General features: G+C 41.9%; 1 protein-coding gene across 1 annotated transcript in view; it reads left to right on the top strand.

Annotated features, from left to right (window-relative positions):
• Nucleotides 1-26,173, top strand: part of OGN (osteoglycin) — a 64,236-nt gene that overhangs the window by 21,500 nt on the left and 16,563 nt on the right. Inside the window, exon 3 of the mRNA XM_085624884.1 lies at nt 5,706-5,775. Coding sequence (XP_085481010.1) covers nt 5,706-5,775 — 70 coding nt within the window. The remainder of the gene's footprint in view (nt 1-5,705; nt 5,776-26,173) is intronic.

Here is a 26,173-nt window from a genome sequence, read left to right as displayed (position 1 = left end):
CCACCAATCAGAATTACGCTCGCGCACGTTAGGGTGCGCGGCTATAGATATTTATGTACTTTTAACTGCAATTTTCTCAGGAAATACTGACCAGATTGACTCCATATATGCAAAAGGCACATGCCTGACCTGAGGACTACCTCTTTGCCAAATTTCAAGTAATTCTGTTCAGCCGTTCGGGCTGTACCTTCGACTAAAGGTCCTATGGGAAAATGCATGGGGAAAACTCGTTTTGGGACCCCCCTTTCTTCTCAGCCCCCGCTTGACGAATCACCCCGAGACTTTCAGGGTAGGAGCTGAGCGGAGCGCCCCATTAGTTTTGAAAATTTCGCGAGGATTCGTCAACCGGCGCCAAAGTTATTCAAAATAGAATTTTCGGATTTCCTATGGAAACACACGGTCCTAACTATAACTATCTACTGGCGACCGCCAGTAGATAATATATATATATATATATATATATATATATATATATATATATATATATATATAACTTTCAATCCTTTCTTCAAACATTTCAGGTACAGACTCCAGCAAGGTGCGAAACCTGCCCATTGTATATAAAGAGGCCACTGCCTCGCCATGACATATATATATATATAGTGCGCTTTACAAATACACATAACATAACATACTATTCTGGAATGATGGAACACTGAAGAAGACCCAATAGCATGCTTATCCGAACCGCCTACCTTTTAATTTGGCAGACAGGATCTTGATGAGATGAAAAAAAGTCTAAAGAAGGTGTCTTTAAGATACATTTTCCAGACGTATTTCATGCAACTGAAATAAAAGAGCAGGTACCTCATATGTAATTTTAGTTACTTTAGAAGTTCTCTTACCAATAATTTCCACATTTACAGTTACACTACCGAAGTAGAAGCTCGTGCTGCTCTTTATATAAAAGTATGATGTTAAAGAATGCAGTACATATGTCAATACTAGCAGGTACAATCCACAAAAGCTGGAGCAGAATACGTATCAGTTTAATAAAATTGAACTAAAGCAAAAATAAATAGACATGTTAGCATGAATATATGTTTAGAAATTCTATCCCACCCTAACCTCCTATTCTATGATGGTGTCTCAAAAAAGTCCTTCATAAGGTTATAAGTGAAAGTAGGACTTCAGCAAGTACAACAGTATAACAAAACTGAGACTAAAGGCCTCATGTAGAGTTTATTGGAGTGTGAGCCTCCCCATAAATCAGTGCGGTTCCTTCTTTGCCTAAATCAAGGCTCCACCAAGTCACTTAGTGGTAGGAGAACAGCTAGATTTCTTGAAGAGCATCAGCTGGCTCCACCAAAGTAAACCTTTGGCTGGAGGCTCATCCACACAGGTCCCTCAATCTGTTTGAATGAATTCCCAATTTAGAACGGGCCTTCCTCTGTTAATTGTTCCTGTCCAATGGCCCATAAAAGATTGGCCTAGAATGACATTAATTATGGAAGTGATCTAGCCGCATTGGCCATAGTACTTTCAGCAAAATTCCATGCCATAACTGCAGGGTACTGGGACCTCCGCCAGTCCAGAGACTTGGAGACCCACTCTCAATACTTTAAATGTCCCCTTCAATGCCATTATCATACTATATCTAGGGTCTCTGAGCTTCAGTTGAAACCTATTATAACCAATAAAATCCCACCAAACCAACTATTTGGGGTTTCACTGGAAACTGGAACATACTGAATTTTGATGCACTTATACTGTTTCGGCAGTCTGTATTGTAAAAGCAGTAAAAGTGCAGCACTTATCCCTAAGCACTTTTCTTTGATGTCATACTTGCACCCCGTGGTAAACCAGAAAATATGTCCTTGTGGCCATTCCCAAGATTCAGCTAGAAGTTCTGTTCACACTGCTGAGGTGCATTTAACAGCAACATGTCTAGCTGTGTCAACGCAATAGTATATTTAGGTATTCTAGTTTTCAATTGAAACAAATTCTACTGAAGCAACTATTCAAGTGAAACTGAAACATAGTGAAATTAGCTTTACTTACACAAGGAGAAGAAAAGAAAAGCTTAAAAAAACTGCAAACACCTTGGTTTCAGGTCTTCCTAAATTTAGCAGGTCATCTCCTATGCGCACTAATTGCCTTCACTCATCGTGTGACCTACATTGTCAAACAACCAAAGGACTCCCATAGATCATGAAGTTTCTTTACTACCTCAGCAGTTTTTAAACTCAAGCCAATGGTAATATAGCCTGCAGTAAGCATAATAATTCCTCAGAAGACCTTTCCTCTGTGACCAGGAAGAGCAGAAAACGTCTTAGTTAAGGCAGTAGCAATCAATTTATTAGAAAAGAGCTTCAGGATGATGCATTAAATGCCCACCATTAGTATTTTAATTGCTGCAATCAAATCTTAATGAGGAGCAAACATTCTTCCAGCAGTGCACATCCTTAACATTTGGTAAGCCTGACCTGCTCGTAAGAGGAGTTTAAGTGCTGGAAAACAAGACAGGCAGGGAAGTGAGAGAAATAATGAATAGTAACATGACATACAATTTTTACAAACAAAACCACACAGGGTCCCCTCCCCTCTCCATAACACTGGCACTGATTTCCGTTGCAGTGCGCCAGGCACACATCTTAGCACTACAGCTGTAAGTTGCGTGCTTGAGTCTGCCATAGGTTTTGTACCAGAAGGGGACCCTTCCTGTACAAAATACTATGCCCACACAAGTTCAAACACTTTTCCCACTTTGTATGTGTGCTGCGCAGTGCAGCACGGATGCAAAGAAGGAAAAGAAAGGAGAAATGAAAACATCTCTCCTTTTAATGCCTCCTTTCAGATGGCATTAACTTTTGGCGATAAACCCTGTCTACAATTGTTTGCAGATAGGGTTTTGCATCAAAAAGCATGGGTGGTTGCATGGAATGCCCAAGTACCACCATTGTAATGTCTCCTTGGTGATAAGTAACGCAAAGCAATGCTTCGCACTGCATTGCATTACTTGTAGGGTAGTTTCCAATGCAAAACAAGTTTTGCGCTGGAAAGTAAATTGGTAAAAAACATTTTGTGCTAGTTAGCGTCACTTTTGTAATGCTAACCCAGAGCAAGATGTTTAAAAATCTACCCCAGAGTTTTTTTACAATTACTGTTTTAAATTCTGTTAGATTTATTAGATCGAACTCTTACAGGGAAGAACAAAAAAATATTCTCTCATGGAAATTGTTTACCACACACAATAGTACATGGTGTTCTCTGACTCATATATGCTAAATAATGAGACCTTTTCTTTATCCTTGTTTCACATTTAGTGCCCCTTACCTTATGTTGTCCTGAAGAAAACCTCATACCACAACCGAGTTCGAAAAGTCATCAACACTTTTTGCACGCAATTTAATGTTGGCTCTGTATATCAAGGTGGATATATTGTCATATCCCTTGAATGGTGGCGGTACCGAGGAAGGCACCACCATAGAAATTACGTTGTCGCTTTCAGACAGCCTTTTCTTGATGGTCTGACCGCAATGAAAAGGCTGCTTTAAGGGATTTTGGGGGCCCCAAACAGGGCACCCGACCCTCATGGGCCGCTGCAAAGTGGCCCTAGGGGCACATGTAGTGCCCCCACACACTCCCATGCACCATGTGCTATGCACCACATGGTGCATGCCACACGGTGCATGGATGTACATAAAGTGCTCTTTTTAACTGCGTCTTGTGCTGTGGCCCTTTTCCTTTGCCACAGCACAAACCATTGTGTTAAAGAACACTTTTCCAACCGCCAGCACGGTGGTCGCATCCTAATTTGGCAGTCGTACCACAGACTGCTTGTTGGGCGGTCTCCTGACGGCCATGATAGCAGGCGGCAGTCCGCCGCCCACTATCATAATCGGGCCCTTAATATGGCATGCCACTTGTCATTCATCACCCCCTCAGACATGGAGTAGATTGCATACTCCCTTGAGTTCAAACTTTGTGATACTTTAGCATTTTGAATTTAATCTAGCAGAAGAGACATTCATGAGAAAGGGTAAAGATTCTTGACTGTGATTAAGTAAAGGAGTCAGCGATCTACATATATTCTCAACTCACCACCCTTTTTGTGTACAAAAACGTATAGAGAAGAAGCAGGAAATTGTGAGGGCCTAATAAAGCCATTAGCCAAATGTTTACCTAAATACTATCTGAGAAATTATATTTCTGTTTAAATGGGTGTATACACTTGACTATATGCTCCACCAGTTTTCAGATCATTCTTACATAACATCTGTGTGGAGGTAAAAAAATTATTTTTGTCTTACTGAATACATCACTAAATTCTTCATAACGAAGTATTATGTGAAATACCCAGTCCTACAAGCACTTTAAAATCACAACTCTCTCTGGAATTGCATGAAATCATACAACTAGTCAAATAACAATCAGATGAACTGCCCTTGTGGCCTAATTAGAAGTTAACCAAGATTGCTGTGATCTGTGGAGTCAAATCAAAACAAATCTTTGCAAAATGAGTCCCAACCACACCAAACTAATCATGTACATATGAAACTTCACTGGACCTCAAGATAGACTTGAACAACAAACTGCCATAAGCTCCACATGGATATTTGTCTTGAAAAATGGAATTTGCAATGATTTAGCAAAATCAATAGCCACATAATTCCAAGGGGCTCCTGAATGTAAAAACCCTAAAATCACCTTCCTCGGACCCAGAGGCAAAATCAGCTTCATGAGAACTATGAAATGAGCTGCAGCTGACATAATATCAATGTCCATCTGGGAACTAAATTAATTCCTTAAATCGATAAGGCAGTTTCTTTCTTTGACGAGGAGTTTTCCACCAGCTGGGGTCTTGTAATGTGCATCACTACTGCTGCTCAATTTTAAAGAACCCGCTTTACTACTATGTTTTTTTCTGATCGCCTACAATAGAAACATAAACTATGTACACTATTTCTTTGCCTTTCTACTCTTTAGAACCCTCAAACACATCCTCTAAAGCCTTCATAAACACGCTAACTGTATGCGCCCAGAAATTTAAATAACACTATTCTCTTCTACCTTTGACCTTCTGTCTTGCACTGTGACTGACCATGGCTTAAAGGCAAATACTTCACTGTGGCAATGCTTATTTCTTTCCATTCTTTATCTTTGCTTAGTCATCCTTGTGTGTTTAAAAAATGCCTTTTAGTTACAGTAATTCAAAACCAGTAGTACCCTTTCTTTGCACAAATGAGACACATATTTCCCATAAAGTCTATTACAATTTTTAAAAAGTGTTTCTAAACCTGTCCTCTTCTAAAGACACCAGCCTGCTAAGAAGCACCAGCATTGATTTACTAAAACTGTATTAGATGATCATTTTTTTAAAAATGTGTAAGATACTTTGTGGTATATGCGTCCAGTTAACAAAAAAAAACATTGTACTTCTTGCCAAAGCGAGACTTATTGGATTTGCCAATGCTAGCTTATTAATGAATTGCAAAGCAAAAACAATAGCAGAGAAAAATTCTTCTTAGAATACATGAGAGAATGGCCTAGGAGAGTAATATTTCAACAAAGTAGCTTTTAGCCTAAAAGAGAGCCAGGAGGTCATACAATGTAACAACCACCCAAGACAAACAATATTTTACTCAAAGCACAGGTTGCACACAATGTATGAGTCAGTCACAGTATCATCTGATTATGAGGTGGAATATCTGATTATGTTGCAGATCCGCTTTTCACTTTGGCATAACTTTTTGTTTTGTAAGGGTAAAGGTGCTTTGATTCGTCCCCAGAAGGATGAGGCTACCACAGACTTGCCATCAACAAAAGATGCAGGTAAGCAATGACAGACATTGGTAAACGCATGATGGTATTTCACAAAAAGAATGCACACAAAAGTGGGTAATAATTCAATTAACGATTTGAAGACTCCCTGAAAGCCATTGTTTGCCACAGTATGTTTTTGGTATGCTATGAATCCAAAAATGTAAACAGATGACTGTATTCTACTTTTAATCAATGCTTCTCTCAAATTAGATTAGATAGATTGAACAAAGTAGGAGTAATATCTTCATCAGCACAAAACCACCTAGGTTTACCCTTTATGCATTGCATTATGAACTGTGCAAAAGTGGTTGGTGCTGTTCAGGAGTAATTTGTGCAACTCATGCAGCAAAAAAGTTAGCGTCAAGGCAAAGTAGAATCGTCTATACATTCAGTTAGAGTTTATCATATAACTTGCTATTTTTGTTCCAAAGTGCAACACTTCATATGAATTAACAACTAAAAACGGTGCTGTGCCAAGTCACAAACTTGCTACCTTTATAGCATGTTCTAATCATGCAAGCCAACCGGAAGCTCAAGGCTCACTCCCATTATAAACAGGCCTTTCTTTAAGGAACTAAAACCTTTATGGGAACAATCTTTCCCTGTGGACAAAACTCATTATGGAGATCCCTCCCTCTCCCCCTCCACATTTTACCAGTTCTCATTGGGTGCAGGGTCATGACTGATTTGCATATGGCTAGGTTCTAAGTGGAATGGCATGGTAAGCAAGTAAACGATGGATTTAGGCCCAGATCTCTGTACTGGGGTGAATGTATGACATTGTTTTGCATTCTGTCCATCAATTGTTCTTTTTGCATTTGTCACCCCGAGGAGGACGGGTATGCCCAGACGTGGGTCCCAAGCTCTCCATGCCACTGGAGTCAAGCTATCCTGGCTGATGAGGGGTGAAACCCCAAAACCAGTCCTAGGATGCTTGTTTTCAGTCCAGGGAGGACCTGGCCTGGCAGTTCGGGCTGGACTGTTCTCATTGGGTGCAGGGTCAAGACTGATTTGCATATAGCTGGGTTCAAACTGGAATGGCATGGTGAGCAAAAAATACTATGGATTTAGGCCCAGATCTCTGCACAAGCCTGAATGTATGACATTGTTCTGCATTCTGTCCATCAATTGTTCTTTTTGCATTTGCTACCACAGACTTGCCATCAACACAAGATGCAGATAAGCAATGACAGACACTGGTAAAAGCATGATGGTATTTCACAAAAAGAATGCACACAAAAGTGGGTATTAATTCAATTAATGATTTGAAGACTCCCTGAAAGCCATTGTTTGCCTCAGCATGTTTTTGGTATGCTATGAATCCAAAAATGCAAACAGATTACTGCATTCTACTTTTAATCAATGCTTCTCTCAGATTAGATTGATTGAACAAAGTAGGAGTAATATCTTCATCAGCACAAAACCACCTAGGTTTACCCTTTATGCATTCTATTATGAACTGTGCAAAAGTGGTTGGTGCTGTTCAGGAATAATTTGTGCAACTCATGCAGAAAAAAAAGTTAGCATCTAGGCAAAGTTGAATCTTATATACATTCAGTTAGAGTTTATCAAACAACTTGCTATTTGTATTCCAAAGTGCAACACTTCATATGAATTAACAACAAAAACGTTGCTGTGCCAAGTCACAAACCTGCTACCTTTATAGCATGTTCTAATCATACAGGCAAACCGGAAGCTCAAGGCTCACTCCCATGATAAACAGGGCTTTCATTAAGGAACTAAACCCTTCATGGGAACAATCTTTCCCTGTGGACAAAACTCATATTATGGAGATCCACCTCCACATTTTACCTGTTCCCATTGGTCAATATTGATTTGCATATGGCTGGGTTCAAACTGGAATGGCATGGTGAGCAAAGAAACGACGGATTTAGGCCCAGATCTTTGTACTGGGGTGAATGTATGACATTGTTCTGCATTCTGTCAATTAATTGTTCTTTTTGCATTTGTCACCCCGAGTGGGACGGGTATGCCCAGACGTGGGTCTCGTGCTCGCCATGCCACTGGAATGAAGCTATTCTGGCTGAAGGGGGATGAAACCCCGAAACCGGTCCTAGGATGCTTGTTTCCAGTCCAGGGAGGACCTGGCTTGGCAGTTCAGGCTGGACTGTTCCCATTGGGTGCAGAGTTAAGACTGATTTGCATATGGCTGGGTTCTAACTGGAATGGCATGGTGAGCTAAAAAAAGATGGATTTAGGCCCAGATCTCTGTACTGGGGTGAATGTATGGCATTGTTCGGCATTCTGTCCATCAACTGTTGTTTTTGCATTTGTCACCCAGAGTGGGACGGGTATGCCCAGACGTGGGTCTCGTGCTCGCCATGCCACTGGAATCAAGCTATCCTGGCTGAAGAGGGGTGAAACCCCGAAACTGGTCCTAGGATGCTTGTTTCCAGTCCAGGGAGGACCTGGCTTGGCAGTTTGGGCTGGACTGTTCCCATGACGCACAGGGTCAAGACTGATTTACATATGGCTGGGTTCAAACTGGAATGGCATGGTGAGCAAATAAACAATGGATTTAGGCCCAGATCTCTGTACTTTGGTGAATGTATGACATTGTTCTGCATTCTGTCCATCAACTGTTGTTTTTGAATTTGTCACCCCGATTGGGACGGGTATGCCCAGACGCGAGTCCCGTGCTCTCCATGCCACTGGAATCAAGCTATCCTGGCTGATGAGGGGTGAAACCCCAAAACTGGTCCTAGGATGCTTGTTTTCAGTCCAGGGAGGACCTGGCCTGGCAGTTCGGGCTGGACTGTTCTCATTGGGTGCAGGGTCAAGACTGATTTGCATATAGCTGGGTTCAAACTGGAATGGCATGGTGAGCAGAAAAACGATGGATTTAGGCCCAGATCTCTGCACAAACCTGAATGTATGACATTGTTCTGCATTCTGTCCAGCAATTGTTCTTTTTGCATTTGTCACCCCGAGGAGGACGGGTATGCCCAGACGTGGGTCCCAAGCTCTCCATGCCACTGGAGTCAAGCTATCCTGGCTGATGAGGTGTGAAACCCCAAAACCGGTCCTAGGATGCTTGTTTTCAGTCCAGGGAGGATCTGGCATGGCAGTTCGGGCTGGACTGTTCTCATTGGGTGCAGGGTCAAGACTGATTTGCATATAGCTGGGATCAAACTGGAATGGCATGGTGAGCAAAAAAACTATGGATTTAGGCCCAGATCTATGCACAAGCCTGAATGTATGACATTGTTCTGCATTCTGTCCATCAATTGTTCTTTTTGCATTTGCTACCACAGACTTGCCATCAACACAAGATGCAGATAATCAATGACAGACAATGGTAAAAGCATGATGGTATTTCACAAAAAGAATGCACACAAAAGTGGGTATTAATTCAATTAATGATTTGAAGACTCCCTGAAAGCCATTGTTTGCCTCAGCATGTTTTTGGTATGCTATGAATCCAAAATGCAAACAGATGACTGCATTCTACTTTTAATCAATGCTTCTCTCAGATTAGATTGATTGAACAAAGTAGGAGTAATATCTTCATCAGCACAAAACCACCTAGGTTTACCCTTTATGCATTCTATTATGAACTGTGCAAAAGTGGTTGGTGCTTTTCAGGAGTAATTTGTGCAACTCATGCAGAAAAAAAAAGTTAGCGTCTAGGCAAAGTTGAATCTTCTATACATTCAGTTAGAGTTTATCAAACAACTTGCTATTTGTATTCCAAAGTGCAACACTTCATATGAATTAACAACTAAAAACGTTGCTGTGCCAAGTCACAAACCTGCTACCTTTATAGCATGTTCTAATCATACAAACCAACCGGAAGCTCAAGGCTCACTCCCATGATAAACAGGGCTTTCGTTAAGGAACTAAACCCTTCATGGGAACAATCTTTCCCTGTGGACAAAACTCATATTATGGAGATCCACCTCCACATTTTGCCTGTTCCCATTGGGTGCAGGGTCAAGATTGATTTGCATTTGGCTGGGTTCAAACTGGAATGGCATGGTGAGCAAAAAAAACGACGGATTTAGGCCCAGATCTTTGTACTGGGGTGAATGTATGACATTGTTCTGCATTCTGTCCATTAATTGTTCTTTTTGCATTTGTCACCCCGAGTGGGACGGGTATGCCCAGATGTGGGTCCCGAGCTCTCCATGCCACTGGAGTCAAGCTATCCTGGCTGATAAGGGGTGAAACCCCAAAACCGGTCCTAGGATGCTTGTTTTCAGTCCAGGTAGGACCTGGCCTGACAGTTCAGGCTGGACTGTTCCCACTGGGTGCAGAGTTAAGACTGATATGCATATGGCTGGGTTCTAACTGGAATGGCATGGTGAGCTAAAAAAAGATGGATTTAGGCCCAGATCTCTGTACTGGGGTGAATGTATGGCATTGTTCGGCATTCTGTCCATCAACTGTTGTTTTTGCATTTGTCACCCAGAGTGGGACGGGTATGCCCAGACGTGGGTCTCGTGCTCGCCATGCCACTGGAATCAAGCTATTCTGGCTGAAGAGGGGTGACACCCCGAAACCGGTCCTAGGATGCTTGTTTCCAGTCCAGGGAGGACCTGGCTTGGCAGTTTGGGCTGGACTGTTCCCATGAAGTACAGGGTCAAGACTGATTTACATATGGCTGGGTTCAAACTGGAATGGCATGGTGAGCAAATAAACGATGGATTTGGGCCCAGATCTCTGTACTGGAGTGAATGTATGACATTGTTCTGCATTCTGTCCATCAACTGTTGTTTTTGTATTTGTCACCCCGATTGGGACGGGTATGCTCAGACGTGAGTCCCGTGCTCTCCATGCCACTGGAATCAGGCTATCCCGGCTGAAGAGGGGTGAAACCCCGAAACCGGTCCTAGGATGCTTGTTTCCGGTCCAGGGAGGACCTGGTTTGGCAGTTCGGGCTGGACTTTTCCCATGAGGCACAGGGTCAAGACTGATTTGCATATGGCCAGGTCTAAACTGGGTTGGCATGGTGAGCAAAAAAACGATGGATTTAGGCCCAGATCTCTGTACTGGGGTGAATGTATGACATTGTTCTGCATTCTGTCCATCAATTGTTCTTTTTGCATTTGCTACCACAGACCAACACAAGATGCAGATAAGCAATGACAGACAATGGTAAAAGCATGATGGTATTTCACAAATAGAATGCACACAAAAGTGGGTATTAATTCAATTAATGATTTGAAGTCTCCCTGAAAGCCATTGTTTGCCACAGTATGTTTTGGGTATGCTATGAATCCAAAAATGTAAACAGATGACTGTATTCTACTTTTAATCAATACTTCTCTCAGATTAGATTAGATAGATTGAACAAAGTAGGAGTGATATCTTCATCAGCACAAAACCACCTAGGTTTACCCTTTATGCATTCTATTATGAACTGTGCAAAAGTGGTTGGAGCTGTTCAGGAGTAATTTGTGCAACTCATGCAGAAAAAAAAGTTAGCGTCTAGGCAAAGTAGAATCTTCTATACATTCAGTTAGAGTTTATCAAACAACTTGCTATTTGTATTCCAAGGTGCAACACTTCTTATGAATTAACGACAAAAAACGTTGTTGTGCCAAGTCACAAACTTGCTACCTTTATAGCATGTTCTAATCATACAAGCCAACCAGAAGCTCAAGGCTCACTCCGATTATAAACAGGCCTTTCATTAAGGAACTAAAACCTTCATGGGAACAATCTTTCCCTGTGGACAAAACTCATATTATCGAGACCCCTCCCTCTCCACCTCCACATTTTATCATTCACCAAGAAGTATCAGCTAAAACCCTCCTTGTCAGCACTGCATATTGCCTTGAAATTAAGTCCCTCCAAGTTCTAATTACCTTTTGCCTTCTCCCTGGTCCCTTCAATTCAGTGAAAATTGTTCTAAAGCAGGAAAACTCTTTGAAAACTAAATGAATTAAAAGAAACTGTCTTGGCACATAACCTTAGCCTACTTCTTCTTGATGTCCTTCCTGGACCATATCATAGCATTATGGGATCATTGTAGTACCAATCACGGGCACTTGCACTTCCCCAGCATGCCCATTTATGAATACTACAGGATCCAAAGTGTAGTACAAAGACAGCTCCTACATTTTAGCCCAACGAAACGCATCACACCAGTGTCCAATTGCAACATTAGTTTCTTTTTGCCAAACACAATGCCCTTAATGCACTTTATATTGTTCCCCTGGAAATCCACTGCAGCAGCCCAAACTTTAGGCTAGTAAAGCTCCAATGATATTTACATAATAGATCCCTTTGCTCAAGAACAGAACCTTGGTAAATCATTACCCCAATGAGAATAAATGCATCAGTGCACGCTTGTTATCTATACAAACAGCAAAAGTTTGATTTCTGGGTAAAACAAGAAACATCCAAGTTCAGGAAGGAGGTGAAGACTTAACTGCTCCCAAACCGATAGTGTTGGAACACTCCAACAAATAAACATTCACAAATCCTCTTTAACCTATTCATGGAGCCACTAACAGAAATCCTATGTGCATCCACTATCATTTATACTGATGATATCCAACTATATCTGAAAGTCTCCTTTCCTGAAGAAATCCGAGCCCGTAATCCTATTCTTCAAAATACCCAAAATTGGCTGTCATACAACTACCTCAAACTTAACACTAAAAAAACAGAATTTTCCAAATCGCCCATCCGAATCAGCTACACACAGTCCATGAATGAGTGAATCAATTAACCGCATTCAAATGCAAACCAAAACTTATTGATTCAGCAAGATAACTAGGAATTACTCTTAACTAAAACCTCAATAAGCAGAAGCACATTAGTGCCACTACCAAAGGAGCAAACCTCGATGAACATATTAAGAAAACCAAAATCCTTCCTCCCCAAAAAGACCTCATGTCTGCCGTGTAAGCCCTTGTGAATAGTAGATTGGAATATGGAAGCACAATCCTTTCACGCCTGCCCAGATCCACAACAGCCCGTTAAGGGATTCCTTTAACTCAGTTGCAAGACACATCACTGGTTCAAAAAGGAACAATCACATCTCTCCTGACCTGAAATTTCTCAACTTGCTCCCCTTTGAAGCAAGAATTTAGCTGAAAATTGCATGCATGTCTCACAAAGCTCTACACTTTTTCTAGATTAGATTAAATTTTTTCTTCCTGTTCGAACAAAGTTGTTCTCTTTGATATATGCATACAGACCACGTTTGACTGATATATAGGTTTGTGCCTTGGTTTGCATGTAAAGCACTCTGATACCCACGAGGGTCACGTTCACGCTATATAAAACTATTAAAATAAAAATAAATAAATCGCCCATACAATGAAAATGTGATTATCAGATGATTCTATGCCATTCCACCTAACATAACTGAGCCTATTCCCCGAACAGTAATGGTAGGTACAATCACATGTGAAATTATCTTTCAATCTACCTTCAAAACATTTATCAGGGAGGCCACATTCATACCACAGGCTCTTCCAAACAGACAGAAGAATAACATAAAGCTCAAGAATTCTCTCCCCCGACTGATAGTAAGATAACCACCCCGGTCATCACACACAACAACAAAACATTGTCAACAAATACCACAGTGCAATCCAGCATTCCTGCCATCCAAGCACAGGCTGTGGGGAAGCAGGCTACCAGTCCAATAATTGTTTCAGTATTTCATCAAGGATGCGACATGCTATATAAATTAACCACAGTATAATACTGTGCAACAGTGAATCAACAGCCCACAATAGTACACTTTGACAAGCAAGAGACCTCCCAAATGTAGATCCATTGAACAAGGAGTTGTGTAAGAACAGCTAGTTAATTTTGTCCAAGGAAAGGTGCATTTGTATTATTATTATAAAAAGAATTATAGGCAATATGGCTCATTAAAAAGAATATCTGTACATACAATATTTCTACAGAATATATTTAGCAAAAATCATTCTAAAATAACTTTGTTTTGAGTAACAAGAATAAAAAGGCAAGGAACAGGTAAAATAATAAATAAAAGTGCCTATATAAATAAATGAATGCTGAAACCAACTGCAACTCTATGGAAAAGCAACAGTCACATGGGACGCGCGCTGGAAGCGAGAGCCTGATTACAGAGGCTGTGTTAGCGTACCCTTTAGACTTTTAAACTTCACTTGCTACGTTTTAATCTGCACAAATTGTATTGTTTGCACTACTGCGCCTACCTGTACACCTCTGACACCCGTATTTCACCACACACTCCCTGGTCCACCATGGGATTTCCCGGTTGTTGTGGAGGGACCCGCGGTTACAGTCATTTCTGGGCTAGAGGCGAGGGGAGGCGGGGATCTGCTGTTAGCAGATTAGCTGACAAATTAGTATAAATTCCAATAGCCGACGCTTCGCGCAGCGGGAGTGCCTGTGGCGCGCCAAAGGCAAGCCCGTCTGAGCCTGTCCGCGCCCGGCCGGAACCAGGGGTCACAACCCCTGCACCTCTTATCAAAAACGACTCCATGACCTGCGCCCTAAGCCAAAACCGAAATGCAAGTCTCTAAAACCAGGAAGTCTTGCTTCTAATTGTCACTTCTGTGGTTTCTCCCTCACCACACCACCCAGTAGGGAACATATTGATACTTTCATTTACCCCATGAACCTTAACACACAGATGTCCTCTTCGGTTAAAAATAAGGTAGCTCTCTTAAAGGAATTCACCTTTTTTAGTATAAATTGTAGGTCACTTCCCAAACATAAGGAAGATATCCATGACCTCCTACTGAATACTCAACCTGATGCGGTTTTTCTTAAGAAACATGGCTAAATGAGAGCTTGGGACCAGATGTGGCGATCGCCCTACCTCCCAACTATACAATCATTAGAATGGATCATATGAATAAAATTGGAGGGGGAATTGCACTCATTTTTAAAAAATACCTACACCTGTAAATGGGAGGACCTACCCTTCAAAGGCTGTGAAGCCAGTTCTTTTAAACTTTCGCTTACATCTCAATTTACCTTCTCTGGGATCCTTATTTATCGACCTCCGGGACCGGCAGGTCCATGGGCATCAATGCTCCCAGAACTTATCGCCCTCTGTTGTTGGAAGCTACGAACTTCACTATCTTAGGAGACTTAAACATTCATTTTAATGACCCTACATGCACTATTAGCACCACTTTGACTGTTGATTTGGCAGCCATGAATGTTCTACTTCGCAACTCAGGTCCCACCCATAAGGCAGGATATCTACGAGACCCCATTTTTTCCAATTTAGCTAGTATCCTATGCCAGGCAGCCCTCCCTATACTCTGGTCAGATCATTTTTTGGTTGATTTTAGGGTGAAAATGGAGATACAGTGCAAAAACTCCTCTACCTCTTCTTCCAAGGCGGGGTTTAGAAACTGGAAGAATCTAGATGTAGATCAATTTAATCAACATCTTATAAATAATATTCCTGCCATCTCTTCAACCAATATAGCAGATGCTAACACTATTCAAACCTGGTTGATGACATCTATTGATGCATGTCTTCCTACGTCTAACAAAAAATTGAACAATCATCGTCCTCCTGCCCCTTGGTTCTCTGAAAAATTAAAAGTAGTAAACACCAAATGTAAAGCTTTGGAGAGACGGTGGAGGAAGGACTATGCAACAGAATCAAGACGAACTTATAAACTGGCAAAAAAGATTATTCTGCCCTGTGGAAAGCTGCTCGTGCTGAGCACGTAAATAACATCATTACATTGGCTCATAACAATCCCAAAGTCCTATTTAAAGTAGTGAAAGAGCTGTCAGGCGCAACTTGCCAACCTACGCCACCTGGGTTAATTGAAGCGCAATGTGAAGATCTGGCAGAGTTCTTTATTGATAAAATAGAAAAAATGTATACAGAATTTAACACCACGGCAACTAATGTGGAGCTGCAATTAAAGATCAATGTCTCTACATCAGGCTGTACCACTCTTCTAATGATGCAGGCCACTATTGCAACACCTGGCAAGACGCTGGAAAACTGGCTGCCTCTAGATATTCCATCTTTTAGTCGCATCCTAACTAGCCTTAAATCTGGCTCTCCCAAGGACCCTCTCCCCATTCCCATTCTTCAAAAATGGGAAATACCAATACTCAATGTTATTATGGAACTGCTTAATGCATCGCTACGTGAAGCAATAGTACCAGCGGCTTGGAAACATGCCAAGGTTCTCCCCCTGCTAAAAAAAGTAAATGCTGATCCGGCGGAACCATCTAACTAATCTTAGAAAAACATATCAATCAGCAGCTGACGCTGTTTGTGGACTCCCAAAAAATCCTTCACACATCACAATCAGGATTTAGAGCTGGCTTCTCTACAGAATCCATGCTCTTGGGTGTCACAGAAACTCTTCGCAAACGTCTGGACATGGGAGAAACTGTGGCACTCATACTGCTTGACTTGAGTGCTGCTTTCGACACTGTGTCACACACAGCCCTTCTAGAAGTTTTACATTCTCGGGGTATTGTCTGATCAGCACTCAAGTGGCTGTCAAGCTTTCTGTCTGGCAGGACTTTTCAGGTTTTTTTCTACGTCCTCAAGTTCTAAGGCTCTAAGTTCTAAGATCGAAATTCGGTCTGAATAAACCGGTGTGCCCAGGAGGAAGTTTACAATATCAAAATAAGATGGGATATTGTTATAAATGAATTAGAAATAATACAAGTCACCAGCTGAAAATTAGGCAAATATGGATAAATTTGAAAATCAGTAACCAGGGGGACCGGGGATCGAACCCGTGGTTCTGTAGTTCGCAAATAAGACTTAAAAACTACCAAAATGGCGGCCGAAAACGATCGAAACTCGGTCTGAACAAACCGGTGTGCCCAGGAGGAAGTTTACAATATTAAAAGAAAAGGGGACAGTGTTATAAACAAATCAGAAATAATAATAGTCACCAGCTTAAAATTCGGCAAACAGGAGGACCCGGGATTGAACCCATGGTCCTGTAGTCCTTAAAGGATTGATGCAAAAAACTACTAAAATGGCGCCGATAGACGGCTACCTTAATTGAATGTTAAATACCAATTTGGCAGGTAATAGGCATCCAATTAAGTATGCCTAGGGGTATTTAAAGCCTGCACAAACGACTGCATTCACCAGTTGCGGTGGAAGCAGGACGTTGTGACTAGCAGGCTCGCCGATTTTTAAAGGTAAGGACCGCTTTGGCGCAAACTAGATGGATAGAAGACTTGAGTAAGCATTGGGCACTCGAATGTATGTAGAGTGAGGGAGAGAATCTTTTCTCCTATGCAGGATTCCAAGAATGAAATCCTAGGAAAGGGGGAAAGTTGTGGTACTCCTTTTCTGAAGACCATAGTCTATCAGCTTGCATTAAGCAAGTGCTCTAGGGAGGGTCATTAAGCAAGTGCTCTAGGGAGGGGCTGCTTGTGACAATCGCTTTTAACGCTGTAGCACTGCAAAGCGAACAGGGCACGGTTTCTGTTAGTTACCTCTGGTAAAGAAATATTAAAGTACACCTCAGCACTGCTTTAAAACAGCATAAGTGACAATGAGAGTAGAGGACATACTTGTAATTAGCAAATTTGGCAAAATCTGGGGAATGCGATAAGAAGATTCTTCTATGCGAGGATCTAAATAAAACCTCCTCCAATATGACTTTTAATACACAGGTTGGGAGTAAAAGTAAAAACACCCCCAAGAAAACCTACAGTGTGGCTGACAACGCTTAAAGAAAAGAAGACAGAGTTGTCAAGATTCAGGCTGCCACAAGTTATTGCAGGCTCTAACTGGTATGTACTGAACCCCTTTCTAATTTAGAAGGAGTAGGAGATAGGTAGATGTCTAAAGCCATGATCTATGGATAACTGTACACTTAAATTGAACGTCATGTTATTCCGGTACAGGTATCAGGACACCACTTGAAAAGGTGCAGGGAAGGACAGCCTGAACTTAAACATTAGGCGAAAAACCTATTGGTAGGTATATGGATGTATTTGTTGAGAATAAACACCAGTGCCATGACATCATTATTTGAAGTATATAGCATTATCTATGTACCTTACAGGCACAGCTAAACAATTGAATACAGGCGGTGCATATCGAAAGACGTACCTGCTTTAAGACACCATTGAACATGTGTCAACGTGACTTTTTAAAAGTAAGTGCTTTGCTTAACAGCATGAAAATAGGCTAATAGGCTCAAAAAGTATGGTGAAATAACTCCATGCTCTTTTTGTAGAATTCTATGACTCCACTCACTATGATGCAAGTGGTCTAAAATCACATAGGTTGAGAGGTGATAAAGTCGTCCTGAACACCCACAGAAGGACTTCAACCCCTACACTTAAAGTAAGGGCAGACAATATGTATAAGTGACACTAACAGCATAGCCCAGAACTAGAATCAACTCTCCATAGGGAAATGGTATTAATTATATGCATTCTCTTTTTTAGAAAGAAGAACAAAACTTTGGTTTTAAATTCTAGTCCGTCCTGAGGAAGGTGCTACTATTGTAACCTATGCACCGAAACGCGTCGACAGTGGGACTTTTTAAAGCATATGAAATGTATTTGTGTAGTATTTAATTTGCAATTTTGAAAGTACATGATTTGAACTGTGTGTGACTCTGAGATAGATACCGTAATACGGAATTGTTAGATAGCATATATAAGACTGTACCAGAGCACCCAATCAGAGTATATATTGAATGCAATTTTAAAATATGATTTTATTGAACATAAGTGTTTTCCTATGAAAAATAAATTTTGAGAGTAACAAAAAGTATATTCTAGTCTGGAGTAATAATATTTGTCCAGTGTCACAGTCAAAAATCAAAGGTTATTGATCTAAATGTGTAGGCCTCATGGTCACCAACTAAAAGAGTAATACACAGAAAGGAATCTTTTTTGATAAACTCCCAAAACATCCTTCACACATCACAATCAGGATTTAGAGCTGGCTTCTCTACAGAATCCATGCTCTTGGGTGTCACAGAAACTCTTCGCAAACGTCTGGACATGGGAGAAACTGTGGCACTCATACTGCTTGACTTGAGTGCTGCTTTCGACACTGTGTCACACACAGCCCTTCTAGAAGTTTTACATTCTCGGGGTATTGTCTGATCAGCACTCAAGTGGCTGTCGAGCTTTCTGTCTGGCAGGACTTTTCAGGTTTTTTTCTACGTCCTCAAGTTCTAAGGCCCATGCTTCCCGTATGGAGTGCCACAGGGATCAATCCTAAGCCCATTACTCTTCAAGATCTATGTTAGCCCCCTGGCCACAATAGGTGAAGAGGCTGGGCTAGCCATATTTTCATATGCAGATGATACCCAGCTAATCTTCTCCCTGTCCACTAAGGAGGCATCTAATGTGTCCTCTTCTCCCAGGGAGGACTGCAAAAGATAGCTAGCTGGATGCATACCAACAGGTTGAAATTAAACGGGAGAAAACTGAAGTTCTAATCATCGGAAGAAACAAAGATCTCTCGGGTCCCCAACATTGGCCGCCTCAAATGGGTAATCTCTCCCAACCGTCACAATCAGTCTGTAATCTTGGCATAATTATAGATGACCAACTATCTATGAGGCAGCAAGCAGTTAAGGTCCCCTCAACCTGTTTCACCATCCTAAGATGGCTCAAAAAAAGAATTTGGATGTTGCCAAATTCTACGCAAAGAACAGTTATCAAGGCCTTGATTGTGTCCAGACTGGACTATGGCATCTTATAAATAATATTCCTGCCATCTCTTCAACCAATATAGCAGATACTAACACTATTCAAACCTGGTTGATGACATCTATTGATGCATGTCTTCCTACGTCTAACAAAAAATTGAACAATCATCGTCCTCCTGCCCCTTGGTTCTCTGAAAAATTAAAAGTAGTAAAAACCAAATGTAAAGCTTTGGAGAGACGGTGGAGGAAGGACTATGCAACAGAATCAAGACGAACTTATAAACTGGCAAAAAAAGATTATTCTGCCCTGTGGAAAGCTGCTCGTGCTGAGCACGTAAATAATATCATTACATTGGCTCATAACAATCCCAAAGTCCTATTTAAAGTAGTGAAAGAGCTGTCAGGCGCAACTTGCCAACCTACGCCACCTGGGTTAATTGAAGCGCAATGTGAAGATCTGGCAGAGTTCTTTATTGATAAAATAGAAAAAATGTATACAGAATTTAACACCACGGCAACTAATGTGGAGCTGCAATTAAAGATCAATGCCTCTACATCAGGCTGTACCACTCTTCTAATGATGCAGGCCACTATTGCAACACCTGGCAAGACGCTGGAAAACTGGCTGCCTCTAGATATTCCATCTTTTAGTCGCATCCTAACTAGCCTTAAATCTGGCTCTCCCAAGGACCCTCTCCCCATTCCCATTCTTCAAAAATGGGAAATACCAATACTCAATGTTATTAGGGAACTGCTTAATGCATCGCTACATGAAGCAATAGTATCAGCGGCTTGGAAACATGCCAAGGTTCTCCCCCTGCTAAAAAAAAGTAAATGCTGATCCGGCGGAACCATCTAACTAATCTTAGAAAAACATATCAATCAGCAGCTGACGCTGTTTGTGGACTCCCAAAAAATCCCAAAAAAGAGAGTTTCCTAGGGACCAGAAAGGACTGGGTGTCAGATATTTATCAAAAAAGATTCCTTTCTGTGTATTACTCTTTTAGTTGGTGACCATGAGGCCTACACATTTAGATCAATAACCTTTGATTTTTGACTGTGACACTGGACAAATATTATTACTCCAGACTAGAATATACTTTTTGTTACTCTCAAAATTTATTTTTCATAGGAAAACACTTATGTTCAATAAAATCATATTTTAAAATTGCATTCAATATATACTCTGATTGGGTGCTCTGGTACAGTCTTATATATGCTATCTAACAATTCCGTATTACGGTATCTATCTCAGAGTCACACACAGTTCAAATCATGTACTTTCAAAATTGCAAATTAAATACTACACAAATACATTTCATATGCTTTAAAAAGTCCCACTGTCGACGCGTTTCGGTGCATAGGTTACAATAGTAGCACCTTCCTCAGGACGGACTAGAATTTAAAACCAAAGTTTTGTTCTTCTTTCTAAAAAAGAGAATGCATATAATTAATACCATTTCCCTATGGAGAGTTGATTCTAGTTCTGGGCTATGCTGTTAGTGTCACTTATACATATTGTCTGCCCTTACTTTAAGTGTAGGGGTTGAAGTCCTTCTGTGGGTGTTCAGGACGACTTTATCACCTCTCAACTTATGTGATTTTAGACCACTTGCATCATAGTGAGTGGAGTCATAGAATTCTACAAAAAGAGCATGGAGTTATTTCACCATACTTTTTGAGCCTATTAGCCTATTTTCATGCTGTTAAGCAAAGCACTTACTTTTAAAAAGTCACGTTGACACATGTTCAATGGTGTCTTAAAGCAGGTACGTCTTTCGATATGCACCGCCTGTATTCAATTGTTTAGCTGTGCCTGTAAGGTACATAGATAATGCTATATACTTCAAATAATGATGTCATGGCACTGGTGTTTATTCTCAACAAATACATCCATATACCTACCAATAGGTTTTTCGCCTAATGTTTAAGTTCAGGCTGTCCTTCCCTGCACCTTTTCAAGTGGTGTCCTGATACCTGTACCGGAATAACATGACGTTCAATTTAAGTGTACAGTTATCCATAGATCATGGCTTTAGACATCTACCTATCTCCTACTCCTTCTAAATTAGAAAGGGGTTCAGTACATACCAGTTAGAGCCTGCAATAACTTGTGGCAGCCTGAATCTTGACAACGCTGTCTTCTTTTCTTTAAGCGTTGTCAGCCACACTGTAGGTTTTCTTGGGGGTGTTTTTACTTTTACTCCCAACCTGTGTATTAAAAGTCATATTGGAGGAGGTTTTATTTAGATCCTCGCATAGAAGAATCTTCTTATCGCATTCCCCAGATTTTGCCAAATTTGCTAATTACAAGTATGTCCTCTACTCTCATTGTCACTTATGCTGTTTTAAAGCAGTGCTGAGGTGTACTTTAATATTTCTTTATCAGAGGTAACTAACAGAAACCGTGCCCTGTTCGCTTTGCAGTGCTACAGTGTTAAAAGCGATTGTCACAAGCAGCCCCTCCCTAGAGCACTTGCTTAATGACCCTCCCTAGAGCACTTGCTTAATGCAAGCTGATAGACTATGGTCTTCAGAAAAGGAGTACCACAACTTTCCCCCTTTCCTAGGATTTCATTCTTGGAATCCTGCATAGGAGAAAAGATTCTCTCCCTCACTCTACATACATTCGAGTGCCCAATGCTTACTCAAGTCTTCTATCCATCTAGTTTGCACCAAAGCGGTCCTTACCTTTAAAAATCGGCGAGCCTGCTAGTCACAACGTCCTGCTTCCACCGCAACTGGTGAATGCAGTCGTTTGTGCAGGCTTTAAATACCCCTAGGCATACTTAATTGGATGCCTATTACCTGCCAAATTGGTATTTAACATTCAATTAAGGTAGCCGTCTATCGGCGCCATTTTAGTAGTTTTTTGCATCAATCCTTTAAGGACTACAGGACCATGGGTTCAATCCCGGGTCCTCCTGTTTGCCGAATTTTAAGCTGGTGACTATTATTATTTCTGATTTGTTTATAACACTGTCCCCTTTTCTTTTAATATTGTAAACTTCCTCCTGGGCACACCGGTTTGTTCAGACCGAGTTTCGATAGTTTTCGGCCGCCATTTTGGTAGTTTTTAAGTCTTATTTGCGAACTACAGAACCACGGGTTCGATCCCCGGTCCCCCTGGTTACTGATTTTCGAATTTATCCATATTTGCCGAATTTTCAGCTGGTGACTTGCAGTGCCCTGTATTTAGGAGCCAACAAGGAAGTGGTTCGAAAGCTGCAAGTAGTCCAGAATTCTGCGGCCAAACTACTTTGCCAGCTACCTGGAAAGGCCTCCATCTCAGGTTCTCTCCGCGACCTTCATTGGCTTAGGATGGAGAATCGCACCAAATTGAAAGCCCTATGCTATATTCATAGGATTAAATCAGGTGCAGCGTCACACTATCTCAGTGCCTTGGTACACCCTTACCTCCGCACGCGTCTTCTTCGATCCTCTTCTCAGGCAAAGTTTCAAGTCCCCAGGATCAAACAAGTACGTATGGGTGGTCGGTCTTTTGCGTGCTTAGCTCCTTCACTGTGGAATTCACTTCCCTTACAACTCCGACATGAAACTATGTATTACAAATTCCGCAAAGACCTAAAAACGTGGTTATTTAACCAATAGGGTAGCTCTTTCTTTTTGCGTGGGTCCGATGGCGCCGGGAAATCTCTGGGTAGCTGTGCGCCTTAGAAATGTATTATTAATAATAATAATAACATGTGCAAATGTAAATTCTACAAGACCAAAAAGAAGTTTATGGGGCTGATTTAGCTGTTGGCAGTGTTACCACCAAGCTGCATCGACGGTGGGCCTGAGAAGACCGTCAAAGCGATGGTGTCCCGCCCGCCGTATTTGGATGTTTCAGTCCTGCATGCGGTGTACTGGTGACGGTTCGCTGATGGCAGAAGACTGCAGCTGGAGTCAATGGACTTCATACAATGGGAGTGGCCATGGAAGGGAGGTAAGTGACACACACACACAATCCCTTAGCCATAGGTGTACCCCACACTGGCAGCAGCGAGGGCAGGTACCGGCCAGTCATAGCCAGTCAAAGATGGGTGGGGAAGTGGTGAAAAGGTGAGTTTTCACCCCATCCACAAACTAAGGAATGCCGGTCGGACTGCAACTTTTTTCTTGGCGGTAAGGCACATCTAAGTCTGGGCAGCGGGAAAGCTGGCTGCGGGACTGCCGGCATCCCCGTTTCCTTTTTTCATCATCGACACAGTGATATGTCTTGGCAGAGACGGTGGTTCAAATTCAGTCTTTTATATGTGGGTCTGCTAACATCTGAATAGGGCGGGCAGGTTTACATTTGCAAAGTCGACAGCAGGACCGTTACCGCCAACATCTAAATCAGGTCCTATGATATTTTTTACATTGTATTTCTTTTCTGTTATACAATTCCACAGAGCAATGCATAAAACATCTCTGTGACATTTCAAATTAGAGTGTTTCATCTAAAATTATAATCAGGCTAATTGGTATTTCAGATAGTGCCAGTGGCGTAGCAAAGGAGGCAGGGGGAACGGTCAGGAGTTTTTTGGGTCAGCAGCCTTTCCCCGACCCCCTGCTCTTACCTGTGGCTGTTGTGGGGTCGGCCACCATAGGAATCGTCAGCACCCCCGCTCTTTCATATGGCTGCCACAGATACCGCCCCCACGGGGTGGCACGTGCAGGGGCTGCCACAGGTGGCCGGAGGTCTAGCTACGCCACTGGATGATGCTATCAAGAGCCTAAAGAAATCACATAGTCTTAAAAAAGTTTTGGAGCCAAAAATGTTATCCTTGTACTTACACGTGTGAACTATGATCCATGTGATCTTCCCAAGAATCATAAGCATGCAATCCTTCTATTGAACAGTATTCGCTAAGCCTAACACCCTTCCTGAAATTATACAATGTCAAGAAGATTTTTTGAATTTTCATAAAAAAATGAAAATTCACTTATTTAAAAATGTATTTGGACTAAGGGCCTGATTATAAGATTGGCGGTTCTGGAGCGGGCAACTATACCAGTGTCCCATTCCAGGACAGCCAAAACTCGACCACCGCCTGCCCGCCAGATGACGAGTAATCTCGTGGTCTGGCAGGCAATCCTTTAGCATTCCCACGGTGGTGTGAATTAAAAAGACACCGCAGTGAGAATGCCAAAGCCTGTTCCTGCATTGCATGGACTGTAAAGTCCATGCCATGCAGGAAAGGGGGTGTCTGCAAACAGGGGGGGGCACAACATGAGCCCCCCTGCAGTCACACCATGGCCCAGATGCAACAAGGGACCCTGCAGGGCCCCCTTTGTTTCCTCACCACCACAGTTTTCATGGCCACCCTCACCGCCATGAAAGCTGTGGCAGTGAGAAAACTCCTAATATACTAAGCGGTGCAACAGCAGCATCGCCAGCATAATAGAGCCTATCACCTCCGTGCCACCACCATGGGATCCATGATCCCCAGAGGTTGCGGCGGGCCTCTGGCGGTCCCACTGCCGTATTCGAAATACAGCAGGTGGACCGCCAGTCTAGTAGTCCAGGGACTGCCACTACGTTTCAGCGGTCTGATGGACTGCTGAACTCGTAGTCAGGCCCTAAAGCTCGTTCAAACAATAAACATGCACTCTGTGCACTTTCTTCTGTACCTGACATGACTTTTATCTCCACTCATTCCTTTTTATCTCCATTTCCTCGCTTCTTCTCATTCCTGAAGTCCAGAATTGCTTTTACTTTGAGTATGCAAATTACACTTTGGAACCATTTGCTCCTCCGTGTGTATTATTCCTTTATATTTTGGTTTTCTGTAATCGCCCCCCAACCTTCACCTCTCTTTCTTCCTTCTCTCTACCAGTTTCTTCTGACTTGCCATTGAGTTATCTATAAAACAACTTGTGTCTTCCTTTTCTAACTGTCAGTTTAGATTTTGTATTGATGATATGATTCAGTGATGTCTCTAAATCAATGGGGAAAGGAAGAGCAAGATATTTATTGAGGTCCTACACCCTGGCCCCACCCAGAAATCAGTAAATCTGTTATCAAAATCAGGGTAGTTCCTCCACTGCCAACTGGACACAAATAGTAGAGCCAGTTGGCTAAGTTATGTGTCACTAGAAGATCTGAAAGTCAGATCTTGGTGCCCTCACACACCTTTAAGGATGTCATGCTTTATCATTGGGCTCTCCTCGTCTGGCCGGCGCTGCAATGCCTGAAGGGCCTGTGGGCTTTTTTATCAGAGATCTTTTGATCTGGAGATGCCGTAAAGATGAATGCAGGTGAGGGACTTAAGTGAGTTACGCGAGTTGTGAGTGACTAAAATAGGCTCTGATAACTCTAAGATATTTTTTAATGAAAACAAGGTAACAGGACAAAATGAAAACAGCGATGCTATCTTATAGCCTTCAGGTACCAGGATAGCTGCTAGACAAAAAATGGTCACTAGTATGGTGTGGTCAACATGTTTTGTGACATTGGTGCCCAGTATTCGGGCGGCACTTCGTCAGGACCAAAAGTCAGTTAATCCCCTATCTGGGGCTAACGGTCTCCTCTAGAGTAGAGTGAGGCATCTTAATGTTTTGCCGGTATGCCCTGTGTGGGTGCCGGTCAACGTTTCCACCTAGAAAAAGGAGACATAAGGTGGAAGGAACAAGCGACACACATTTTGAGATGAGGTGTACCAAGTTAATGCAATTATTGATATACCTCATCAGTGATATTGTGAGAGGAAACAATGGGGAGCATTTAGACCCTAGCAGAATGTTTCCCGAAGTTGCAAGGAAGCAGAGGAACCTGGTAGTGGACTGTGAACCTTATTTAGATAGATCTGCCAGAC

The sequence above is a fragment of the Triturus cristatus genome, chromosome 9 (genome assembly GCF_964204655.1).
Source record: "Triturus cristatus chromosome 9, aTriCri1.1, whole genome shotgun sequence".
NCBI lineage: Eukaryota > Metazoa > Chordata > Amphibia > Caudata > Salamandridae > Triturus > Triturus cristatus.
This window is presented reverse-complemented; position numbering and strand designations above follow the sequence as displayed.